We start from the raw sequence: 17911 nt of genomic DNA on the forward strand, positions 1-17911 counted from the left end.
ACTGGTCAGCGATCAGGCTATGCACCTGTTATCTACATAGTGATTTGTGGACTGAAGAGCTAGCAGTTCAATTGTACTTTAGCAACTGCAGCCTTTTGCAATTGCTCAGTTACCACTGTGTTCCTCAAAAATAAGACCGGGGTCTTATATTAATTTTTGCTCCAAAAAATTAGGGCTTATGTTCAGGGGATGTCATCCTGAAAAATAATGCTAGGGTTTATTTTCCAGTTAGGTCTTACTTGCGGGGAAACACAGTATACCAATGGAACTGAAATCTTAACCACCTTTTTGAGGGACTGGTTGTCATGCAGGGACTCTGGTCCTGCTCCCTGCACCAGAACGCAGGACATGGCGAGGCCAAAAAGGAACACACACGGAGCCATAGGTAGGGGAGTCATATCACTATATTCTCGCTGGCGGCTGGGTTGGAGATACAAAAGCAAACATCTACCAGTACCCCAACAAGGGGTCTTCCTGCACCCCAGTCTCGCTGGCGGCCGGGCAAGACACAGGAAGCAGGATCGACACGATCTGCAATTCGCAGACCGGTTCTCTGCCTGCCAACCAACCAACGTATCCATGGCAGTTATATCAGTGGCTGATAGCTAACTGGTTACAGCAGATGGCCACCCAGCCACAGCTGATGGCCATCTACTACCCAAGCCAGCACCTTTCCATGTGAGGCTGAGAGCCTGGAAACTGCTCTCTGGGACTCTGTCCCCACACTGGTGTTATTTAAAATAATTGAAATATTGATCATTGAAAATCATGCATATCAGAACTGTGCAAAGCAAAGACTGCCTGGAGTCCTTTTTTCACAGCCCTTTGATTAGATTCTGCTTCTTTCTGGGACCATAATTGATACAGGGTACAACTAACTCTCCAGGGGTATGAAAAAGAAAAAGCTTCATAAACAAAAAGAAGATAGAAAAGAGAAAAATAAAAGGAAGGGGGAAAAAGAGAAGAAAAGTGAAAAAGAAAAAGTGTCATAGAATTCAGCCAAGGTTTGCCAAGATACATCCTGTGGTTTTTGACTCAGAACCAGCAATCAATGATTCTACCGTCCAGTTACAGGCAGATGGAAGACACCTGTTTATAACACCCTCCTAGGTCCAGGTTCGTCAAGAAGGAAGCTGGCCTATGAGATGACTGAGCTGAAACAGCCATGCTTAGAAACTAGGAATTTGTTGAAAATAAACAAGAGCTTGACCCAGCTACTCAGTTGAAAACAAGCTTCTTCTACTGAAAGACCCATGGAAGTGAGTTTTGGGAAACCAGAAAAATGAATCATAATTTTTTCTTTAAGATCTCTTTGTTCTTCTGGATCCTAGTTTCCAGTTCCCTCCATGTTCAAACTTTGGGTCTATAGTGGCTCCGTGGCACAAAATGCTAATGGAATCATTTGCCCCTTCTTCCTCAAAGAAGTTTAATTTTTATTTGGGGTGTCACGGTACCCATCTAAAGGATTGCCTTTCTCAGCCTTGCTTGCAGATAGGCGTTTGACAGTGTTGTGCCGGGAGACCCTGCTCGCTGCGCCATCCCCGCACAGGTTCAAACCCTGCTCGCTGCGCCATTTGTTGTGCAGGGAGGCCTGCGGGGTCTCTGCTCCCGCTCCCCACATAAGAACGCAGGACATGGTGAGGCCAAAAAGGAACACCCACGGAGCCATAAGTAGGGGAGTCATACTAGTATATTCTCTCTGGCGGCACTATACTCTCACTGGAGGCTGGATCCACACTATCCGCAACCAGCCATCCTAACTGCAGTCTGCGCTTGCCAGCCCAGCCACCATCTTCTTTTCTGCTAGGTAGCCACAGCAGTTATATTAGTGGCCAATGGCTCACTGGTTATAGCTGACGGCCAACTAGCCACAGCTGATGGCCATCCAATCACAGTTGATGGCCATTTACTACCTGAGCCAGCAGCTTTCTATGTGAGGCCGAGAGCCTGGAAACTGCTTTTTGGGGTTCTGTCCCCATAGACAGAGTTCTGGCTTATGAGACACAAGGAAAATGGAGGCTCTTTAAAGTAAGTTGACTGGACCTTCCTTGCCCATTCTCCCTTTTCTTTTACGTAATGCCTGGAATTTAATTATAGTTGGAGTAGTTAATTATGGTTGGAGCTCCAGCAGCCATCCTGGGCTATGAGGTAACCTCAAAGATGGAAAGCCCACACTAGAATGGTAGAGGGGGAAAGTCAAAGGAACCTTGATCCCCTGTGACCATGGAGCTGCCACACTGGCATTGGATGACCTACGTCCAGACTTCTGTCTTGTTTCAGGCCCTGTTATTTTGAATTTCTCATTATATGCAACCAAATCGAATTCTAACTGATAAACATGCCTACTTCCTACTGAAATTAACTTATTACCCCAAGTCCTTCCAGCCACACCTCCCTCTACTCCCTGTCAATAGAAAACAGTAACCAAATTGATTGTAGCCAATCCTGATTAGTGTGCGTGACACCACTGCTCGATGCGTAGAGCGGTAGGAAATTCAGACTGAGGCAGACCCGGGGGCAGATAGTCTGGGGCTGACGGGTTTCTTCCAAACTCCTCACCTAGTAGGCAGCTAGCTCCACCTAAGCCAGTCTCAACCACCATAGCTTGGAATCACCGGGAGAGCTTTAAACATTTTTAGTGCCTGGTTCCACTCACCAGAGATTCTGATTTATTCGGTCTAGAGGGCAGCTTGGGCACCGTTGTTTTTTGTTGTTGTTTTAAGCACCTCAGGTGATTCTAATGTCTGGCTTAAGAATCACTGACCTCACCTTCAACTTGGCTTGGTCCATGTTAGTTCCCACCCAACTACATTGCCAGTCTCTTCCCAAGAGAATTCTTTCCAGTATAATAGTAATAATAATTAATAATAAAATAGATTCCAGTTGAGCTCACTGTGGGGTTTTGTTTCCTATCCAGGTGAAAATCATAGCTTTTTAGGATCTTTTATGTAGGGCAGTCTTATTTCCAAAGCTTTTCCATACAGTACCATTGTCTCACAGTCTTTATAACTGTGTGCCAAGCAGTGGGCTAGATAGAGGCTTTACATGTATTTACCCTCCACAACAGTGATGTGAGAAAGGTGTCATGCCCTTGCTACAGATGGGGAAACAGCCTCAGACAGTAATCCTAAGCCTGGGTCACCAGGATCCCCAAGGGATTGTCTTCAGCTCTCAACGCTCAATGCACATCCTCTCCTCACCCCAGAAACTTGAATTGGCTCACGGAAGCTTCACAAATGCTGATTCCAGGCCCTTCTCTGCTGCCCTCTCCCATGGCCTTGGAGAAAAGAATTCAGAGGGGATTTGAAGAGACTGTGTGTCGTGCGGGACACCCTGCTTGCTGCACCATGTGTCACACAGGGCATCTGGCAGGGTCTCTGGTCCCGCTCCCCACATAAGAACGCAGGACATCGTGAGGCCAAAAAAGAACACCCACGGAGCCATAGATAGGAGAGTCACACCACTATATTCTCGCTGGCGGCTGGGTTGGAGACACAGGAAGCAGGAGCAACACGATCCGCAACCTGCCATCCACTTCTCTCTGCCAACCAACCAACCCCACTTGCTAACTGCAATCCGCTCTTGCTAGCTCAGCCACCATCTTCTTGGTAGCCCCCCCCCCCCCCATTTTCTGCTAGCGTAGCCACGGCAGTTATATTAGTGGCCAATTGCTCACTGGTTACAGCTGACGGCCAACTAGCCACAGTTGATGGCCATCCAATCAGTTGATGGCCATTTACTACCTGAGCCAGCACCTTTCCATGTGAGGGTGAGAGCCTGGAAACTGCACTCCTGGCTCTGTCCCCCCATTGTGGTAACCACAGATAAACCAGCCGTGGTTGACATGACAGGCGAAGAAAATTACCTTCCTCTGTGTCTGTGAGCTTAGGCCCTGATGCTTTGTTCATCCATTTCCAGTTGTGCAGTGAAGAAGCCACAGCTCGGAGGTGTGACTCCCCCAGGGTCACAGGACTAGAAAGTGGCAGAGCTGGAATCTAAATCCAGAGTTTCTTCTTGACCCTGTGTCACTGCCAATGAGCTACTTCAGCTGGGTTGAAGGTTTTCCTGCTTAAACTTAGTGAGTAATTGTCTTTCACCTAGCCATTTGGTTTGACTGTCCTCACCTGAAACACAATTTCCTACCAATACCGTCCTGTTCTTTTCCCAACAATGCAAAAGAGGAGAGCTACTCTCAGGGGCAAAACCAGCCCCATCTCTTTGTCTTGGAGCTCCTTAAAATGCCAAGTTCCCCGCCAGGTGGGTGAGCACGTCAAGAACAGGACCCAGGCCTCATGCCCTTGCTCCTGGCAGAGTGCTTGGCACATGGTAGGCACCCAATACTTACCAGTTGGCTGTTTGGAGAAATTGCTTGCAAAAAGTTTATTCTAAGAAAGTGAAATTCACTCTCTTGCAAGCTGGGTAACCTTGGCTGGTGTGGGGGAGGAAAAATAACTCCCTCTACCCTTCTAAATTCTTCTGGCTGGTCTCAAATTAACATGAGACAGACTACCCGGAGAAAAATAACCACGTTTATTATATATGTACATACGTGGACTCCCTAATACTATGGGAACTCTGGACATTTCAGGCAGTGGAGGCTTATATGAGATTCTGGACTAAGGACAGGGGAGTGGGGGTTTGGGTCTTCAAAGGGCAAGCACGCAGTTCCCAGGTAGATGAGAAAGAGCAGACATGTGGGAAGCAATGGGACACAGAGGTCAATCTTTCTAGATTCTTTTCTGTCTTCCACATTGAGATCTTATTATGATGCTAAGGTGATACTCCTTTCCTTTAAGCAGGTTTTTCTATCTGAATTCCTTTAGGCAGGTGAGGGGGAGGAGCAAGGATTCTTTGAGTCTTTGTTTCTTAAAAATAAATAACCAGCTTAAAATAATCCATAACCCAAAAGGCATATTTTGGGGAGACAAACTCTACTTCCCCTCACGAGTCACTTAACGTCCCTGTACCGCAGTTCTTTCATCTGAAGATGGCATGGATCTTTGAAATGTTTCTCCCCGGCTATGTTCTCACCTGGCATGGAACAGCAGTGCATTCTAGTGGAGAAAACAGTTAGTTGTTTTGTAGGTTGTGCCGTGATTCTTAGCTTGAGACATTCATAAACCACATTCATAAATGAGTCGCCCATGAGAAGCAGGTGAAGCAAAACCTAATGTTAGGCTTCAGAAATAGCCCTAGAAAATCTGGAAGGAAAAATGCGTTTCTACCAGATTCCCTACCACCAATCACAAATGCATACCAGTGTTGACGCCTTTTTACAAACCTTTCACTCATGTCATGAAACGTCTGAAAACTTTCTTCAAGATTCGGGAAGGACTTAGTATAGATAACAGATGGTATATGGGCTTTGGAACTCAACAGACGTGGAATTCCAGCCCCATCAATGGATGGTCTTTGAAAAATTATCCTCTCTCTACCTGATTTCTTCAACTGAAAAAAGGTTTAGTAATACCTGTCTCCTAGGTTACTTTGAATATTAAATGAGTTAATTTCTGGATTGTCACCAGGACATGGCAAAGGGCTTCTGGATCAGTGCCCAGCACACATTAGGAGCCTACAAGTTGTTCATTTTCTTTGTTTTTATTAATATCTCCATTTTCTCTTAGCAAAGCCAAACTCAAAGGAAGAATGTGCCTAGAGGTTTAAGGCCTCAGGGACACAGCAGTGGAGCGACGTTTTCAGTTGAAGCAAAGATCTGTATGTATGTGTGTGGGAGAGAAGCTCTGACCGAGGCTTGAGCCCGCCTTCTCTGCCTGACAACTCGTGGTTATGCAGTAAAGGCTGTGGTTCAGGGAGGGTGGGAGAGCAGTAGGGGGAGATGGGGAACCAGAAAGGATATGATTTGCATATCCCAGTGGCCATGGAACTGGAGAGAAGGGGACAGATGGGAGAGTTCCTTGGGAAGTAAAATCACGGAGTTTTGATGATTATTTGGATCTCCAATGTGACAGACACTGAGGCGCCTGTGATGCCACACGGATCTGGGGCTTGGGTGAGTGGGTAGGTGGGGACCTCCCCTGGAGATGGTGAACTCAGGAAGAGAAGCCGACTTGAGTGGGAAGATGCTGAACTCCCTCTCAAACATGTTGACTTAGACGCCTAAGGACTTCTAGGTGGAGATATTTACCAGGCACCTGAATTTGTACCCATTTGGGTTTCAAGAAAGAGAGAAAGCAATGGCCTGTGGTCACCACCAAAAATGAGATGCCCTGTGTAGGGCATGAGCCTGGCTTTGGCAGAGGAAACAGCCATCAAATAACTTTGTCTTTTCTGGAGAGGATTCTAAAGAGTCGCAAGAACAGCTGGGCAGTATCCTGGACTGGGGCGTCTCAGAGATCATCTAGTCTAAACTGCATCTTGCAGATGAAGAAACTGGAGGCTGAGAGATGCCCCACAGGCCTTCTCCAGGATCCCACAGCAGGTGCCACCAGGACCAGCCCCCACCCCCTGTCTCCGACACACCCCTTCTCCACACGGGTGTTCTCCATCTGCAATCCCCCCTAGGCTCTCCCTCCTGCTGGCTGGAAATGCTGAAGAAATGGCCAAATGCAAAAGGAAGATTAGAAAGAGGAGCAGCAGTGGTGATGGGACAAGGAGGAGAGAGCAAGTCTTCATGGGGATCTGAGCGCATGGCCCCAGCACATGTCTAAGGACCAAAAGCCAACAGAGAAAGACTCTTCACAGAAACCGCCTTCCTGCTCAGCCATTCATTCTCTCTGCTGGACAGTCACTCACCTTTCAAGGGCATTTCTCAGAAAAAGGGTTTAGGCCAGTGCTGTTCAAACTTATTTTGCTACCATTCTCTCAACACATTTACTGTTAGCGCACAATTGATCAAAACATCACAGGTAGAGTATGTATTTTTATAAACAGGACTCTCTTAATCAGATGGGTTTTTCTTTTTTCAATTGGTTCATGCATCCTAGAATGAAGCAGCGTTCAGCGCTAATACCCTTCCAATTCTTCACTTTTAGAGTCATAAATGTTGAGAAACTTTGATGAGATAAAATTTGGTGGGACTGCAAAGAGTGATGTCACTTAATACTTGAACTTCTCAGGTACAGGTCAAAAGTGCTCTATCATTGGAAACCACTAACCTTACAAAAGGAGTTTTTACCCAGTTTTTTGCTTCTTCAACAACTACATCAATATTTCAAATCATCCCTTTGCTTGCCATCCCCACTCCCCATGGTAGAGGGAAAAGAGGCCGCAACTGTCACTTCTACTAGGAGAGTAACACGGAAGGTGAAGCTCGAGAAACCAACTTCCTGTCATAGTTCCGATAAACCGTGGAAAATTCTCCAAGTTTCCTACCTTTGAGATAGGACGAGGACTAGTGACATGAATGAGGCACTCACCTGCGGTACAAAATTTAAGGAAGAGCCAAAAAAAACTCAGGGATCATGATAAACAATATTTGAATGTGATAAAAATCAAAATTGATGCAAAAAACCTATGATGAACAAAATGTCAAAATTTAGAATAAGAACGAGATCCCAGGACAGGTGGACCGTAGCTTGAAGTCCACAGGTCTCAGTGTCCCAAAGGTGAGAGCTTCTGTGAGTAAAGATGGGTAACGATTCTCTTGACCATACTGCCACCTGCTGCTGGACGTAGGTAATGCTTGCTGCCGGTGCAAGGGGTGCCTCTCCACCAGGACCCAGGCCCACGCACAGGGGCACCGGGACCTTCTTGCAGGTACAGCCACCCACGTCAGGAAATCTCCCTGCCGTGCACACCCCGCACAAAAGCAGCCACTCTCCGCCAAGCTGCACCAACTTTATTTGCAAAAGGAGGCTCCAAGCGCGGGGAGGGTGCCTGCGAGCAGGGTCCGGGGCTGGAAGGTCCCCACGGCTCCTCTCCTGGCTCCCCACAGCCTTTTACCTCCCTTCTCCGGCCCCCCAAGACTCCCGCCCCTCCCCCAGGCTCCCATAATTCCTCCTCCTGGCCCCACACAGCCCCTCCTCCGGGTCCCCGCGGGACGCCCCCCCCCTTCTCCTGTCTCCTGGGGCTACACGATGGCGAACTGGCAGATGTAGGGCAGCTTGTCACGGCAACGCTTGTCGAACCACTTGCCGTTGGCGGCCCCGGCCAAGGCGGCGCAGTTCTCGGCCTTGCCGCCGTCGGGCTGCGCCGTGATCTCCGTCTCCCAGTTCTTGTAGGTGATGTGGCCGCCGGTCATGTCCACCCAGGTGCCCTCGGCCGCCATGTCGTTGAGGCCCAGCCAGATCTCCGCCTCGCTGCCCACGCTCTGGCGCAGGTACTCGTACAGCGCGTCGTTCTCCGAGCCCGTCTGCGGGGTGCCCAGCGTGCCCCCACGCGAGATGCAGTCCTCGCTCGCCTCGTGGAAGGTCTTCGCCTGGGCGAAGGCCAGAAAGCACTTCATGTGCACCTTGGTGCCCTTCAGGCAGACTGGGAGGGGGAGAAAGAGAAACGGCCGTCACGAAGGTCTCCGGCTTCCTGAGCCAAACAGCCAACCGCCGGGGCGGGCCCACCCCCCTCCTCCCCATGGATCCTGCACGGCCCCCAGACCCAGGCCAGAGGGCCGTGCTGTGGCGACACCGCAGAGCCCAGGTCCCCATTCAAGAGGCCCTGGCGCGCCTGCTTCTGGGAGTGAGGTCAGTTCCTCAGCTGCACACAGCCCCTGCTCAAGGTCACACCCCTTCCCTGGGTGCCAAGCTGGAGGGATGTGGGAGAGCAAAGGGGTCATCGCTGCCTGAGACAGGGCTCTTCCAGCTTGGAACTCCGTGGGGTGGCAGAAGCAGTCCTGCATGGCTGCTCAGCCCAGCTCTGCCCAAGTCTGCTTCCCCCCTTCCCTGCACAGGTGTGGATCCAAGAGCTGGGTGGATCCAAGGTACCCAGGTACCACACTCCAGGTACCCAGGACCCCAAACCCCTGTCCAAGAGGCCCAAGCAAGCTTCCAGCGCCTGCCAGGGCCTCAGCCTATCTCAGTGCCCCTGAGGGCTGGGAGGATGGAGCTGAGACTGCAAGACCCCTCAGACAGAAGAGATGGCACAGGCTGTGGGCCACCGGCTGGCTCTTTCAGTCATGGAACTCCGAGGAGTCCAAGAATTCTCTGAATTTGGTCTCAAAGGTTTTGTTGAAGGAGATATTTGGTCAAGTTAGGCGCATAGAATGTGTTTTTACTTAACGCTTGGCTTTTCACCTTGGCTTATAATTTAAATATTTAGACAGATGGGGTGTATGACTCCATCTGTCCTCCTGCTGACCCCACAAATGTTCGGGGTGGCTCTGCCCCATCCCATCCTCTCACTCACTCAACAAACGTCTGCATGTCCCCGTGGTCACCTGACAGTCCTGGAACTGGAAGCTTGAGGCCTGAAGCATTACAGAGCTGTCTTTACTCACAAACTGTCCCAGGTCAGTCGCCTGCCTCCTGCTGTCCTGCAGCTTGATCAAGCCAGCCTTCACTGTCCTTCCCAGCCTGGCCCTTTCTTTCCTTCCTGCTGGGGACCCTGTGACATGATGCCTGGACCCTCTTTGGAGATGAAAGACTTATTACCCCAGCTGCTGGATGCACTGCAGGAAGACAGCTCTTAGCTCTCAGCCCCCTTGGAATTGCAATTGCCTCCACGGAAGAAGCCACCTCACCCAAGGTCATGCCCCTTCCCAGGGAGCCTGCACCCAGTGACTGGCCACTGAGCCCTCTTGACCCAACTCAGGACAGCTCTGGAGGGTCCTCCTATTATCGGGGCTCCCCCAAGTCGGCTGAGGCTTTTGCTGAGACCACAGGACAGCTGAATTTCTCTCTGCCCACTGCTACTTCCTTCTGTCCCGTCCCTCCCCCAGAAGCTACTAAACCTCTTGCGAGCTAAACTCCATCTCAGAGCTGAGTCCTGAGACCTGCAACACTCCCTCCAACACAGACTTAGTCCTGAACGAACACTAGTGAGTCCTCAGCGCCTTATCACTGTCGCTGCCATTCTGCTGCTCTGGCCAGGTCAGGGCCTCCCTCCCTTTGCTCCCGCTGTGCCCTCTGCTTGTGAGGCTGCTTTATCTTCCTCCACGTCCTCTCAGGGCTCCCGTGACTACACTGATGCCATGAACGTATGGAGACTCCTGGAGAGCAGGGCCCTGGCTGGGTCCCTTCTGCCTCCTGCCTGGCAGAGGCACACTGGGTGGGGACTTCACACGTGGCTGCTGATTGGGGGAGGGAAGGGGCAATTGGCAGGGGGTTGCAGCCCTAACCCCTGGTTCTCTCAACTCTTTGGTTAGGTCAACAGAGCTCAGGAGTGCTTTGGGGAGGGTCGTTGGCAAGGTGATCTACAGGTTGTGGTCATGTGACAGAGCTCGGATCCGTAGGCTGGAAATGGAAGACCTCTCTCCTGATAAGTGGGACAGATGAGTCTGGGCCGTCTTCCTCTTTCTTGCCTTGAATGCATTCGTGATGCCTGGAGTGGGGGCAGCAGTCTTGGCACCACGCAGTGGAGCTTCTGAACAAAACCTTATCACTCCCTACTTCCAGACTCACTTTTTGTTCAAGCTACTGCTGGGTTTTCTGTTACATGAAGCCAAAACATGGACACTTCCTTTCTACAACCCCTTTTCCCCACCTGCCATGTTAAGTTGTCCAAAGTTATGTGTTTATCCTTCAACAGAGATTCACTGAGAGTTGACACATGGCAGGAATTATGCTGGGCAGGGTGGTGGGAGGAGAAAGGCAGCCAAACGCAAACACGGCCCCTGTGTTCTGGGGGACGAGGCTTATCGACCAGTGGGGGAGGGAGACATGAGTCGACAAATGAACAGATCATTACAAACTGCAATAAAATGAAAAAGGAGAAAACGTCTTCTGTGAGAGCTTATAACTGAGGAGCCCGATTGAGAAGAGGGATGAGAGATTCTGGACACGGTGAAGGTGGAGGCATTTATTAGGCGGCCAGAGCAGCAGGAGAAAAGGCCCTGTGGTGAAGGTACAGGTGGCACATTAGAGGGACAGAAGGATGGCAGTGTGAACGCTGAAAGAAAACATCTGAGTGGGAGTGAAAACTGCCCAGTGAAAAGGATCTTGGCGATTTCTGAGGAGGCAGAAGGGGAGATGGAGGTACCTTGGTCAGAGAAGCAACAGGTGAGAGGGTGGCTGTGGGCACAGGGAGGTTTGCAGATTTGCTAAGGAGGAGCCAAGGTGATTCCCAGGTGGTGACTTGAGAGGCAGAGCTAAGAGCAAAGCCCTGCTCCTGTCGGCTGTTGGCAAGACACTCAGCTTCTATGTGGAAAATGGAGGTGGGGTTATAGCCGATGGCTCGCCGCATGGGTTTTCTGTGAAGAATGAGGCAAGTACGTAAAGCACTTAGAGCAGTGCCAGGCCTGTCGTAGCGCGCATGTGAGTCACCTATTCTTGTCGGCTTATATTCTCTGTGCTCTCCAGGGCGAGGTCACGGAGGAGTAGGAAGGGCTGAGATGGGCGGAAAACTGGAGATGATATGAGAGAAGCATAGTGGGGAGAGAGAGAGAGAGACTGGCCAGGTAGTTCTGGGGCAGGTGGCTGCGCCCTGACAGTGGCGCCAGGCTCTGCAGCTGTGTGACTTTGTCCATCCCTGCTTGGCCGGTTAGCACAGGGCCAGGAAGACCAAAGCGCGCCTCGCCTCACACCCAGCACACACTAGCAAACTGCTTCCATTCAGATCGTCGTCTGCACTAAGCAGCCAGGCGAGTGTGGGCAAGGAACAGGACCCCTGCCTGCTTCCGTTTCCCCATCTCCGGCATAATTATGATGCTGAAGAGTGACAGCGTCAGCCAAGCTGCTAACATGCAGGAGTGAAGCTATGCCCCCCGTGGGGGTCTCCTGGGAGCTCATTAGGGTGGGAGCTGTTTCTGCCGGGCGATGATGGAGCCTGTGGGAGAGCTTTTGCCCTTTGGCACATTCCCACTGCCACATACGTCAGGGGGTCTCCCCGAGAGGAAGCAGGCTGAGGCGGGTGTTCCCTGAACCGGGTGCCCTGGCTGGCAGGGTTGGCCTTAGGGAACCAGCAGGGGCCCTGGCGCTGGCTGGAGGCTACAGGCTGGCTGCTGGCCAGGGCCCTTCTGTCTGGCGCACGCCCAGCCCGAGAGGCCGCCGTCTGCACTCACCTGTCTGCAGGGCCTGCTGCTCCTTCAGCAAGGCCACCTCCTGGGACAGGCTCTCCAGCTGGCTTTTGAGCTCCTCAAACATCTTCGGGCTCACGACATCTAGGGTGAAGTCAGAAGGAAGTGGAAATGATCACAACTGTGAGAAAGGCCGTGGGAAGGGGTGGGGCAGGGACTGGGGGTGGACCCTACCTCTGTCAACCACAATGGGACAAGGGGAAACGACTCCCCTCGACCTCGTATCTCAGGATCCTCTCTCTCTGTCCCTGCTGACGGTCGTCTAAGTAATTGCTCATGACAGTCCTACTACCAGGGGGACCCAATCTTCCCCTGTTCCTGCTAAAGTGAGACCTGTGTTACATTTATCTAGGAGTGTTGCTGGGAATCAGAAAGGGCTGGGGTGGGGGTGCAGGCAGAGCCTTCAGTGACCCCCTACCACTCAATCACCTCGCAGCTCCAGAAGAGAACAGCGCACAGGAAGCAGGGCTGGGCCCTCGCGACCTCCTGCGCTCAGCTCCCCGGGCCGGAGGAACATGACACAGATGGGCAGAGCAGGTACCCCGGCTTGGGGCTGAGTACGGCATGCGATGGGGTCTGAGGTCACGTGGATGTGGGGGACCTGGAGTCAGTTGCTCAACCTCTCTGAATTCAGTTTTCTCATCTGTGAAATGGGATGACAGTAGCCCCACCTCAGAGGACTCTGAAGAAGACTAGAGACTAAGAGAAATAAAGCACGTGAACAGCGCTGGGCTCGTAATCTGCCCTGTGACTCGGGCCACTTGTCTCTTGCAGGTAAGAAACCGAGGTCAGACTGAAGCAATTCGTGGAAGATCTCAGAGCCGGCAGCCGGCAGGGCTGGCCGGAACCCAGGGCCACCTGGCTCCAAGCCTGCTCTTCCCACCTGACGGCGCCCAGTGAGCCCTCCTGAGCACCAAGGGCCTGCTGGGGTTCTGCTGGGAGCTGGTGACGTGAGTCGGCAGGGCATCTCGTCAAGGCCTTCCTGTGTGTGTGGAAGCTGCGAGCTCGGTGGGTGGACCCCAGTCCTTCTGAAATTCCAGGGGCTTCACAACTCAGGGTGGGGAAGGGTTTCCGTGACCCCCTTGGCTGTGTCTGCATGAAGTCCATGGTCATGAGGGGTGAGGTCAGACAGAGCCTTTGTCCAGCCATAAGATGCCTTTGCCGGGGAGTCTCAGAGAACAAATGCAGGCAAAAACATACTTGTATGTACAGAAATGAGTGACGTGACTTATCAGACTTGAGGAAAATGATGGCCAGGTGAGCTAGGCAGAAAGGGAGGGTTTGGGGCTGATGCACGAGCCTGTTGGGGTTCTGTGTGCCTCGCACTGGGCTTCTACCTCAGCCAGTTCACAGCAGCTCTGTACCTGGTCACATGATGTACCAAACAGGGTACCATGTGAGGTGGTGCAAGTCGGACACTGCACAAAGGCACTCAGGACGAGACAAGTAGGGGCGCATGTCCAGCCCCTAAACCTTGCCTTGGCTGTGCTGGGTCAGGCCAGAGAAAGGGGTGCCTTTGTAATTTGCACCGAGGTGCCCGTGTGTACAAATGAAACTGCAGGACTGGCCAAGGAGCCAGGTGCTAACAGTGCTCCACCAAGGAAGGTGTGGAGGTCGGGGGTGTCTGTGCAACTCTGGGTGAGGAGCCAGGAGGCCCTGGCGCTGCTGCTCTCTGTCTTGGAGCCTCAGATTCCTGATGTGAGTGATCGAAACAGATGTCTTCCAGCTCCCCCAGTCCCCGCTCTAAGGGCCTCTGACCGCCTACGAGGCCATCCTGCCCGCCTGAGCTCCTCGGCCCTCCCTGCATGCCTCACCTCTGGCTGACCCCCATACAGCTGGCTGGGGCCTCACCCCACACCACGAGTATGAGCTCCCAGTAGCACCCAGGGCTCTCCCCCTTCTCACCCTGCCCTGGGGCTGAGGTCGGGGCTTAACACGTGCCATTCTTTCCTCCCTTCCCCAACTTGTTCCCCACCACTCGGCCGGACACAGTGGTCTCCTCGGGCACGAGTCCCTCCCCTGAACCCTGTCCCCCACTCTTGTGCACCGGCCCCCACAACTAGATTGTTCCTGTGATTCTCAGTCCTGGCTGCTCGTAGGAATCGTGGGAGGTTTGTGGGAAACACAGATGCTGGGCCCACCCCAGCTCTCGAGCCAGCACTTCCGGCAGTGGGGCCCAGGCCCCTGGATCTTAATGTAATCCTGAGATGGCGCTGATGCCTGAGAGAGAACCCCCGGGGATCCAACATCGGTTGGCATCGCTAGAGCAGGGATGGGGACCCCCTCATAGGGTGCTCAGCATAGATATTGGCTTACGTGGGCAAAGAGCTCCGTAAGCATTTGCTGTTTGTGTGCAGTAGACGGAAGAAAGAAGCAAGGTGAGTCAGACATTGGAGTGGGTTTGCGAGAGGAGCGGGGCTGGACAGGATGCCCCACTGTTGCTATGGTCTCTTTTGCAGGCTTCCGGAGGCCACCTACCTGGGGACCACTCGGGGCCAGGGTTCAAGGGTGACAGCTGGAGCCAGCCAAGCCATCGTCGGGTCTGAGCTTCTCCTTTTTCACATGATTAAGTACATGATTTACATGATTAACTGGATAAATACTAAGTCTTTGGTGACGGAGAAATTAGCAACTATTTTCCTCATTTAAAAGTTCTATTTGCCTTTGGAACGGTGCACCCTTTACAAAGAATATCCCTCAGCGGCGATTTTAGCTAGCGCTTGTGGACATAACCATGCATGCGACTGAGTCTTCTATTTTTCACGGACATTTTCTAGAAGGTCATATACATAATTTTTTTTAAAAACCAAACAGCTCAAAAAGTTAAAGTCTCCTTCCCAATCGAGATGCCGTCAGCTCCCCAGGTTTTCTTCTCAGAGGTAACCACTGTTACTAACTCTGGTGGATCCTTCCAGAAAAATTCTAAGCACACACAAGTAAATATTTGTGTGTATTTTTATATAAATCCCTTTTTCAAAACAAATGTCGGCATAGCATCCATTCTGTTTTGAACTTTCCTTTGTTCACTTTATAAACTAAACCTTGGAAATTCTTTTCCCTCAGCACCCAGGTCGGCCCCATTCTTTGTGCCAGCCCTATGGGTCCTGATGGGTACTTCACTACTCGATGGCCAATGGCAACTGTCCATTGACAGAGGAGGCTCAGAGAGGGGCCTGAGGGCGGCCCACGTCCCTTTCCCTGCTTTGCAAGTTTTCTGTGCTCTTGGCTCTGGCTGCCTGCTTCTCTGCCTGGAACTCTCTCTCCCAGCCTCTGAGCCCTGTGGGGGTGACAGCCCGGTTCATTGCCATGGCTTCAGTAATGTTGTCTCAACACAGCCTGGGGTGACTTCACTGCAGGCAAAGCTCCAAGGGCAGACCTTGCCACAGCCAAGGCGACTGAAGGACATCCCAAACTCCAGAGGCGACAGGGAGAACAAAGCTGCTTCCAGTGTCCTTGTTTGTTTAAACATTTTTATTTCCTCAAGACTGGGCTACACTATAGAATTCAGAATTAACTTGTTCCTGCCCTGCTCTCTGTGCATCAAGCATATCCTATGTGCCAGCCCTGGGCTGGGCACTTTACCTGTTTTATATCATTAAGTCCTCACGACAACCCTTTGAGCAAATGCCACGATCCCCATTTTACAGTTGAGAAACCCGAGGTTCAGAGATTACAAAGCAGAGCCTGTTGGCACTCTGATGAGAGTTGCGCATCTCCAGACTGCCAAGCCAAAGGTTTGATTTCTCTAAAATTTTGGGGGTGGGGTGGGGGCGGAGAGCAGTAAAGCGGATGTCAGTTTTGATCTGGAAGATTCTTTCTGATTCTGAGACTCAGTGACCCTTATAGCTCTGGCAACGGCCCCAGGGGGAACTTTACTAAAGTTCCCTGGACTCATCCAGAAGTAAAATGAAGGGAAGGGGCCTGAGGACCAGCGAAGAAGAAAGCGACCGGCTCCCTAAGAGATGGAGAGGGGCCCTGACCCCTCCTTACCTTTCTTGGCATTTGCAGCCTTTTTGACCTTGGTGGTTGGTGAGTCCGCGGTGACCTGGGTCAGGAGGGAGAAGAGGCAGAGAAGCAGGTAGGCCCCCCAAAACTCCATGCTGCTGCACCGGTGGGGGCTGCTGCTGCTGCTGCTGCCTGCAGAGGGCCTGGGTCGAGAGCAGCGGCCGTGACCAGGGCTGCACGTCTTAAGGCAGCTGCCACGAGGACCTCTATCCAGGAAACCCTCCCAGACTCGGCTGTGGGCGTGCAAAAGGGGGAAGGCCTGGGAGCCCCAGAGCCTCGCCTCCCAGGGAAAACCCAGCCAGCATCCTGGCCCCGCCTTCTAAAATAGTCATCGATTTCTAGGATTCTGAAAAATACATGGTAGTCGTCAGAGCTCACATCTGTTGTGCCGTTGTCTTGGGCAGGTGCAGAGTCCTGCCCTTCCCTGGCATTAGCTCACAGAGGCCTCCCGCCAGCAGCATGAGGGAAGTCCGGTCATGTCCCCATTTTACAGCTGGGGAAACTGAGGCTCGGGTTAAGGGACTTGCTCATGCTACCCAGGCCACACTTTGGAGAGAGCATTTTGGCTGCTGAGTGGGGGACGGGTTGGGGGACCCAGAGAAGTGGCAGAGGACATTAAGCCTCTGTCCAACATTAGCCCACACCTTCACTCTTTCCTACATAACCTGGCAAGCAAACAGCCTGCACCACAAGAAGGAAGCTTGCTTAGAGAGCTTTCCATCAGCAGTGAGGCGTGTCTTTGGTTTTTTCATCCTGCAGGTTTCACAGGTGTGTGTGCATGCATGCACTACACAGAGCATCTGGGAGTCCCGTGCTGTAAAATGACTTATGTAAAATCATAGGGGGGAGGTATTTTTTGGGTTGGGGGTCTCCACAGGTTTAGGCTTGGCCTGTCTCCCAAGGAGGGTCTACACAGCCAGGAAGATATAGCAACCGCCCTGCAGAAGGACAAGTTCATCCTGCCTTGTAAACTTGTGTCCATCGCCGGTGCCTGTAGCACCATCAGAATGATGCTTTCAGGGCCGGCCTGGTGGCTCGAGCTCCATGCTCCTAACTCCGAAGGCTGCCGGTTCGATTCCCACATGGGCCAGTGGGCTCTCAACCACAAGGTTGCCAGTTCGATTCCTCGAGTCCTGCAAGGGATGGTGGGCTCCGCCCCCTGCAACTAAGATTAAACATGGCAGCTTGAGCTGAGCTGCCGCTGAGCTCCCGGATGGCTCAGTTAGTTGGAGCGTGTCCTCTCAACCACAAAGTTACCAGTTCGACTCCTGCAAGGGATGGTGGGCTGTGCCCCCTGCAACTAGCAACAGCAACTGGACCTGGAGCTGAGCTGCACCCTCCACAACTAAGATTGAAAGGACAACTTGACTTGGAAAAGAGTCCTGGAAGTACACACTGTTCCCCAATAAAGTCCTGTTCCCCTTCCCCAATAAAATATTTTAAAAAAAATTGTTGGATCTTATTTCATGATGCAGTGATGTAGATACAAAAAAGAAAAAAAGAATGATGCTTTCAAAGGTAGTCCTGGCTCATGAATAGCACATTGCCTAGCATCATATTTGTGTGCGTTAAAAGCGCGATGTCATGAGATGTAAACATTAAAAATATATCACCATTGTTTGTAACCCTGTTTTGGCATGTCATCGTTTTGTAACTGCTTCAATAGGCCTCAAAAATGCAAGCGGCCCGCTGTGTCTCAAACTCCGCGTTAAACCCAAGTTGGAAGAGGCCGTCTGGTACAACGACCCCTCGATATGGGATGTCGCTTCCCCTGGACCCTGT

General features: G+C 51.8%; 1 protein-coding gene across 1 annotated transcript; it reads right to left on the bottom strand.

The window, feature by feature from the left end:
- Positions 1–7778: 7778 nt before the first annotated feature.
- On the bottom strand, positions 7779–16369 carry CLEC3B (C-type lectin domain family 3 member B). The gene is made up of 3 exons (XM_019723705.2): positions 16115–16369; positions 12110–12208; positions 7779–8430 (listed from the first exon to the last, which is right to left on the bottom strand). The coding sequence occupies exons 1-3, from the start codon at positions 16221–16223 to the stop codon at positions 8030–8032; spliced, it is 609 nt and encodes a 202-aa protein (XP_019579264.2). The 5' UTR covers positions 16224–16369; the 3' UTR covers positions 7779–8029.
- Between the last annotated feature and the right edge of the window lie 1542 nt (positions 16370–17911).

The sequence above is a fragment of the Rhinolophus sinicus genome, linkage group LG10 (assembly GCF_036562045.2).
Source record: "Rhinolophus sinicus isolate RSC01 linkage group LG10, ASM3656204v1, whole genome shotgun sequence".
In the NCBI taxonomy this organism is placed as follows: domain Eukaryota; kingdom Metazoa; phylum Chordata; class Mammalia; order Chiroptera; family Rhinolophidae; genus Rhinolophus; species Rhinolophus sinicus.